Here is a 7,833-nt window from a genome sequence, read left to right as displayed (position 1 = left end):
ACCAGATGCATCAGTCATCTCTCTGATCACCCCCTTTGTGTTCTTCTCAGTGATTTTTTGTTTAATCCTCCACCCTGAGGCTGTTGCTTTTTCCCAGAGATTACTTGCTGTGCCATTTCCAGAAGTCTTGTGATGCTTTTTGAGTTCATTTCTGTGTCCGGTGTGAGGTGGGAATCAGTTCACTCTTCCACATATGGTAATTCAGTGATCTGCTGTTACTTATGAAAAGATCACATCTGTCCCGTCATGGAACTTCTCTGGAAAATTGGGTGATGAGGGGCCAGAATGATAGTACAGCCGGTAGGGTGTTTGCCTTGCACATGACCAACCTGGGCTCAATCCCTAGCATCCCATATGGTCCCCCCGATCACCACCAGGAGTAATTCCTGAGAGAAGAGCCAAGAGTAGCCCCTGAGCATCTCCAGGTGTGACCCAAAAATCAAAAAAAAAAAAGAAGAAAGAAAAGAAAATGAGGGTGATTTGGCCTATTTTTGTATCTATCATTTGATTGATTTTTTTTGTCTATCCTTAAACCAATGGCACATCATGTTACTGGCCTCTTCTATAGAATTGTTGTTCTTCTCATTAAAAATGATTTAGGAAGGACTGGAGCGATAGCACAGCGGGTAGGGCGTTTGCCTTGCACGCGGGCGACCCAGGTTCGATTCCTAGCATCCCATATGGTCCCCTGAGCACTGCCAGGAGTAATTCCTGAGTGAAGAGCCAGGAGTAACCCCTGTGCATTGCCGGGTGTGACCCAAAGAGCAATAATAATAATAATAATAATAAATTAAAAAATGACTTAGGAGGGGGTGGGAGTGATAAGACAGTGGGGAGGGCACTTGCTTTGCACACGACTGACCCATGTTAGATCCTCGGCATCCCAGATGGAGCACCACCAGGAGTGGTTCCTGAATGCAGAGCCAGGCTGACTCAAGTTGGCCCTGAGTATCAGCAGGTGTGGCCTTTACCAGACACACTCTGGAGCCAGGTTTTGCAATCAATATGACCATGATGTCACAGTTTGGAGTCCTCGAGGTAGGACTCATCAAATTGAATATACAATGGAAACCATCAGATCTAAAATCAAAAACCATGCAAGGGGCCAGAGAGATAGTACAGTGGATAGGGCATTTGCCTTGCCCAAGGCTGACCCAGGTTCGATCCCTGGAATCCCATAGGGTTCCCTGAGCATTGCCTGGAGTGGTTCCTGAGTGCAGAGGCAGGAGGAACTCCTGAGCATCACTGACTTTCCCCCACTCAAAAAAAAAAATACAGAAAGATACAATCTACTCAGTCTGCTGATGAAAATGCAGAAAAAGCTGAAAAGTCGATGAAACATTAAATAACCAATTTATATGTGTATCAACAAATGTGTGAGAATGCCAAAATACACAGTAAAAACACAGGCTTTGAACCAAAAGAAACAGAGTGGTTAGGAATAAGTCTAGACAAATAGGAGTCAAGCAACCTTACTGAAACCATATATGATGAGGTAAATTTTTTAAAAGGGTCTATGTAATAATTTCTAGGAAGTATGTGTACCTGTACTAATGTTTCTATATGAAGAACATATTATCTTTGTCTTTAAGGACCACTGTGAAATAAAGTTGTTTTCACCTGAAAAAAAAAAAAGACCTTATTCCAGGGCCTTGGGAAACCTTCAGTATGTAAGTATTGAAACAAAAATAAAGAATTGTTGGGCATTTCATTTGGTTGCACAGAATCTCCCCATCACGGTGGGTAGGGAAAAGAACTTCCAGGTTCTGAGAACTGAGATAGGCATCTATGAATGTGGAGAAGATCTGAAGTGTTTCCTTCCTCCCTCCCTCCCTTTCTTCCTTCCTAACCCAGTGTTGTTCAGGGCTTTCTCCCGGCTCTGTGCTTAGAGATGGCTCCTGGCGGAGCTCAGGGGACAGTATGCAGTGCCAGGAGTCAAACCTGAGTCAACTGTGTGCAAGATAAACACCTTACCTTTTGTACTATTCAGCCCTTGAAGTGTTTTCAATATTGTGTGATCTGTTTCAGAAATTTTTTGAATCATTTCATTTTTTCATTTCATCATCCTGTTATTCGTCGATTGCCTCGAGCAGGTCCCAGTAACGTCTCTTTCATCCTAGCCCTGAGATTATATTCAAGGCTCTTTAGGAGAATGAGACCCATCATTGTTACTGGTATTTGGCATATTGGGTACGCCACGGGGAGTTTGCCAGACTCTGCCCTGTGGGCAGGCTACATTCGATAGCCTGGAAGTTTGTCCAAAGTAGGAATGAGATAATAAGATGTCATAAAAGATGTCCTGATAAGATGTCCGGGAGCTGGATTTTATAGTCTCTGAGTCTTGGCCGTTGATGGGATTACACGGCGCCAGGGGGCCAGGTGGTGGGTGTGACCCCCACCTACTGGAATTTGGAGGATCTGGGTGGAGGATGCTCGACTCCAATCCAAGCAGGCTTGGAGATCTCGGCCCCGGAACCCGCGTGGCTTTGTCCCTCTGCCAGTACCTTCATGTGTGCGGAGAGTGGTCTCAGCATGGTGGTGGCTGGTCCTGGAGGTCTTCGGCTGCCGGAGCCCTGGTCGGGGCGGGGAGGAAAGCTCAACCTGCTCCCCTCCGAGGGTCCCGGCGAAGAACAGCCAGGCGCGGGGGCAGAAGACTGCTTTTTGAATCAAAAAGCAAAAATAAAAGAAATGTTTTGAAGCCATTGGTATGAAGATTTTGTGCTCTTTTATTTTATTTTTCCCAATACGTTTCCCCTATATATATATATATATATATATATATATAGAGAGAGAGAGAGAGAGAGAGAGAGCACTGTACTGTGGCACTGTTGTCCCGTTGTTCATCGATTTGCTCGAGTGGGCACCAGCAACGTATCCATTGTGAGACTTGTTTTACTGTTTCTGGCATATCGAATACCCCACGGGGAACTTGCCAGGCTCTGCCGTGTGGGCGGGAACCTCTAGGTAGTTTGTCAGGCTTTCCGAGAGGGATGGAGGAATTGAATCCAGGTCGGCCGCGTGCAAGGCAAACGCCTTACCTGCTGTGCTCCAGCCCATATATATCATATATATGTTTATATATGATATATATATCATACTCAGTAGAACTTGGGAGAGGCACAGGGTGCCAGGCAGGGATCCAGCCCAGCCTAGAGCTGGCAGGGCATGTGCTCACCTCCCTGTGCCCCATCCCTAGCTCAGGGGCAAGGGTTACCTCCTGGCACTGCTGCCAGGAGCGTGTGTGTGCCTGTACCTGCCAATGCAGGATGTTGAAGGAATCTCTTATCTTTTTCCTTTGAAAAAGCAAATGAGACTATCTTATCTCCGGGGAGGGTCTAGGCAGTGGCACGTAAGACTTGCTGCATTCCCAGGGGAGCCGCCGGTCTGGACTGTCATGATGCCAACAGGCACCTGATCTATGGCTTGTGCTCTGGCGCCCTCGTGCGGTGGACAGGGGAAGCGACGCCTTTAAAGTGCTTTATGCGGGGTCCCGTGAGATAACACAGCGGGTGAGGCACTCGCCTTACACCCAGCCGACCTGGGTTCGATACCTGGCACCTCATATGATCCCCGGAACCTGGCAGGAGTAATCCCTGAGTTAAAAGACAGGAGTAAACCCTGATGACCACTTGGGTATGGCCCAAAATCCAAAAAAATTAAAATAAAGAGCTCTGTGAATGGGTGAAGTGCTTGTCTTATGTATTGCTTGATGTTTGGGTTTAATTCCTGACCCCCCATAAGGTCTCCTGAGCACCACCGGGAGTGATCCCTGAGCATACAACCAGGAATGTAAGCCTTGAGCAACGCTGAGTGTGACCCCAAAACAAACGAAAAAAAAAATAACATCAAATAAAGTGCTTTGTGGATGTGATTTAAGAACTGGCCTGGAACCAGAGAGGAAGATAGAAAGAGGCAGAGGGGTGTGTGTGTTTGTGTGTGTGTGTGTGAATGTATGTATGTGTGTATATGTATGTGTGTACATGTATGTGTGTATGTGTGTGTCCCACTCTGACCAGATATGGACTGTAGTTGAAACCTGGACCCCCATGGCAAGCCCCCCTTCATCAGGGAGAGTCGATTCTTCCTTCACACCGACCTCTCTTCTCCCTCTACTTCTCTGCTGGGTTGAGCCCGAACCGGTGCCTTTGTCTTTCTCAAAGTCGATCCCCCTAAGTCTCATCTAGGAAGGACCCCACTGTTCATGGCAGAGCGGTCATGTCTGGACCCACATCCAGGTTGGGAGAGAGACAGCCCATATGAGGGTGTGGAGCGGCCTGGCCTCTGGAGCTGGCAACTGGGAACATCCAGGGCCCTGAGCTTGCAAGAGAAAACTTTGGGGGTGCCCCCTTTGGCAGCTCCAGAGCCTCTTCCCACCCTGCCTGGCCATGAATACCACAGCCACCATGGGGCACACGAACACGGTTCCCTTTGAGGGACTGAGACAACTCCATTTTGAAGTCCCTGAGGGTCTCCCTCCATACTCAATGCAAAATGCCAAAATTTGGAGGGGAATGGCTAGGGGCTCAGAGCCCCTGTTTGGCGAGTGTCGCACTGCCAGTTTGATCCCCGGGGCTGCTGGCAGGTGCTGAGCCCTGTCCTGGTCAGACCTCCAGCAAGCACTGCTGCTCAAAAAATGAACCTGCGTTGGGGCCAGAGCCATCGTACGGCAGGGAGGGCGTTTGCCTTGCATGAGGCCAACCTGGGTTCGAACCCCGGCATCCCATATGGTCCCCCAAGCACCATTAGGACTGATCCCTGAGAGTAGAGCCAGGGGTAAGTGCTGAGCACCGACAGGTGTCGCCCCAGAACTCCCAAAAAGTCGTGTGTTTGGGCTGGAGAGAATTTACAGGGGTGATCCTGAGCGCAGAACCAGAAATTGCCTCAGGTATGACCAGATGTGCCCTCCCCCCAAATGAGCAACTCGGTCTGGCCTGCCTGAGCAACCCATCACCCCCAGCCTCCACCGCGGAATCCACTGAGACTTGAGATTAACAAGCTGCGTTTATTCGGTGTGGCGAAGATCCCAGGCAGTGAGGACCCTGAACGCGCTCATGTCTGGAAGGGGGAGGGAAGCGGGCAGCGAGACAGGAGTCTCCTGTCAGTGCTGCCTGAGAAGCTCCCATCTCCAGTCCCCTAGGACCACGCAGTTATCAAAGCGTCCACCTTATAAATAACTTGAGTCTCCTGCTGTTGGAGAGAAAGGGAAGGGCAAGCATCGCCACCCCCTGCCCTGACACCGTGGGGCTGCAGTCTAAGGACAGAGGGGTCCAGAGGGAAATAATCTCTCCTGAGAAACAGGTAAGGGGATTGCCCCCAATCCTGGTCCCCCGCAGATCCACGCTGTGGAGCAAAGCAGGAAACGAAGGAGATGGAGAATTGGAGGCGGGGAGGGACTTCTCTGAGTCTGGAGCGAAGTGGACACCAGGCTCTTGTCTCCGGCTCACTCAGAACTAGACGGCCGTCCCAGGCCCTGTCCTGGTCTTGATGCTGAAGAAAGAAATAGAGACGGAGTCAGAGATGGAGAAAGAGAAGTGGAGGGAGCCAAAACCGTTAACTAGGAGGAAGCAAGACATTAACAAGGAGAGAGCGAGAAATTGTCATGGAGGAAGCAAGAACTTGACATGAAGTGGACCAGTCGGAGAAGAAGCAGAAGGGGTCTAGAAGCCTGGTTTGGCTGCAGAGCCAATACCCTACCTGTGTGAGCCCTGACTTCCATCCATGGTACCCTCCCCCCGCCATAAAACAGAAAAGAGAGAGTGGGGTGAACTGAGTCCAGTGGATAGGGCCACCGATGCCCGGGGGAGGGGGACTCCTCCCCGGCCTTCCTTTGTGGGGGCTCAGGACTTACCTGTGGCAAACCCTGTCATCTGGCTTCGGGTCTGAGCTGCACGAGCGGCCCCTGATCTTCACCACAAGGGTGTCTACGGCTGGCAGCTGGCCGGGACAGCACTGCTCCAAGCAGATCATGAAGGTGCAGTTGCCACAGTGCCGGATTGTGGACAGGGGTACCACAGCCTGGTCATGGCAGCAGTACTTCAGGGGATCGTAAGTCTCCCCCCCGCACCGCTCCTGGGACTGGCACAGCAGCCAGTGAGAATCCGTGGGGGACACTGCGGAGACAGCAGGGTGGGGTGATGGGTCCCAGCCCATGGCCCCTGGAAGCTGCCCCCCACCCAGGACGCCCTCCTGGCCTCACCTGGGACCCCGAGGGTGCTGAAGGCAGCCAGAGAGCAGAGAGTGATCAGCAGCGCTGTGGAGAAGGACAGGGTTGAGGGGCATTCTCAGGGCACCCAGAGAGCCCAGCAGGGTCAGGAGTAGGCCGAGGGGTGGTCCCTGTGCTGGGCTGGAGTGCCAAGGAGTTTGGGGGTTCAGCCATCTGTGTGCTCATTGGGGTTTGGTGGGTGGACAGAGACAGGGTGCAGAGGAGGTTCAGGTTCAGGGGTCTGAGAGGATAGGGTTGAGCAGGCTGGGGAGGGTTGGTGACTTGGGGTGCATAACCCAGGGCTGGAGTCTGGAATTGGGGGGTAGGGATGGGGTCCAGAGTGAGAGGAGAGAGGAAGGTCTGGTTGCGGGAGGGCTTGTCATGCCTGTGGTGAGAGCAGCCGATCCGGGGACAACTTACCCAGGACGCGGTGTTGGGGTGCCATCTGAGTTGTGCTGCGCTGGCCAAGATGAGGATGGCAGGCAGGTGCCCTGGGCTCCTTTATACCAACTCAGGCCCAGGATGACGACACGAACACGACTCGGATCCCAGCTTGCACAGACACGCTGAGAGGCCCCGGGCAGAAGGAGGGGGTGGATGGGGTTGCTGTGAACTATGTGCGTGCCCCCCACTTTTTTTCTCTTTGATTTTTTGGACCACACCCCGCCGGTGCTCAGGGCTCAGCCAACTGTGCTCCAGGCTCACTCCTGGCAGAGCCTGGGACCATGGGCAGTGCCAGGGATTGACTCTGGGCACAGCAAGTACCTTCACCTGTTTACTATCTCTCCAGCTCCCATGTCTGCTCTTTGAAAATTATTGGCGGGGGTGGGCTTGAGCCTAGGCCTTGTGTATGTGGAGCGACGCCCACCTGTGTCCAGGCTTCTGTAGGGGTCCCTGTGATGGCGCAGTCTGGGGACAAGAGAAGGCAACTGTCCCCTCCTGCCACCTCCAGCTCACCCCACTCCACCTCAGCAGCCAGGACCTCCAGGAAGCTCCTGGGGAGCCCCATTCCCACCTCCTGCCACATGCCTGCCAGTCCTGAAGGGTCCATCAACAGCCTCTCTGCGAGACCCCCGCCCCACCCCGGCTCCCTCTCCCCCACATGCCTTCACCCATTGCTGACCCTTTCCTGCCCTCCCCACCCACAGCTCAGAACCTTCTGTGGGTTTTTGCTTTTCAGCACAGAAGAGTGGGTTATTTTGTTAGTTTTGTTTTGGGAGGCACATCTGGTGATGCTCAGGGACTACTCCTGGTTCTGCACTCAGAATTACTCTTGGAGATGCTTGGGGTGTTCCATGGGATATCGAGGATCAAACTGGGGTCAGGGTCAGCCGCTGGCAAGGCAAGATCCCCCGCACACCGCTGTGCTATGGCTCCCGGCCCCTGGATTTGGGTGCTAGCATCGCAGCCTAGCTTCCTCCCACTACCTGAGTGGCTCCAGGCGGCTAAGTCTGGAAGGTTCTGCCAAGCCTGGGGTGCAGAGAGCTGGGACCCTGGCCAGGATGACGGAGAAGCAAGATCAGGGCAGGTCCCAGGCTGCGGGCATGAGCGCGCTGCGCCAGATACCCCCCCCTTGCCGACCCAGCTGAGCTGAGTCACCAATGGCTGGGACAAGGAGGGGGCTGGGGGAT

The 7,833-nt window shown here is 52.6% G+C and overlaps 1 protein-coding gene across 1 annotated transcript; it reads right to left on the bottom strand.

Annotated features, from left to right (window-relative positions):
• Window positions 1-5,550: 5,550 nt before the first annotated feature.
• LOC130043327 (insulin growth factor-like family member 1) lies at window positions 5,551-7,229 on the bottom strand. The gene is made up of 4 exons (XM_056135580.1): window positions 7,160-7,229; window positions 6,197-6,250; window positions 5,849-6,110; window positions 5,551-5,554 (listed from the first exon to the last, which is right to left on the bottom strand). Exons 1-4 carry the CDS (start codon window positions 7,227-7,229, stop codon window positions 5,551-5,553), a joined length of 390 nt encoding a protein of 129 aa, XP_055991555.1.
• Between the last annotated feature and the right edge of the window lie 604 nt (window positions 7,230-7,833).

The sequence above is a fragment of the Sorex fumeus genome, unplaced genomic scaffold (assembly GCF_029834395.1).
Source record: "Sorex fumeus unplaced genomic scaffold, SorFum_2.1 ptg000122l, whole genome shotgun sequence".
In the NCBI taxonomy this organism is placed as follows: domain Eukaryota; kingdom Metazoa; phylum Chordata; class Mammalia; order Eulipotyphla; family Soricidae; genus Sorex; species Sorex fumeus.
The sequence above is the reverse complement of the archived record's forward strand: the minus strand, read 5'-3'. Positions and strand labels throughout refer to the sequence as shown.

Coding starts and splice junctions, on each gene's coding strand:
- LOC130043327 (XM_056135580.1), bottom strand. CDS start 7,229: ATGTGGCAGGAGGTGGGAATGGGGCTCCCCAGGAGCTTCCTGGAGGTC. Junction 6,251..7,159: donor GGCTGCTGAGGTGGAGTGGG/GTGAGCTGGAGG, acceptor CCTTCTCCACAG/CGCTGCTGATCACTCTCTGC. Junction 6,111..6,196: donor CAGCACCCTCGGGGTCCCAG/GTGAGGCCAGGA, acceptor CTGTCTCCGCAG/TGTCCCCCACGGATTCTCAC.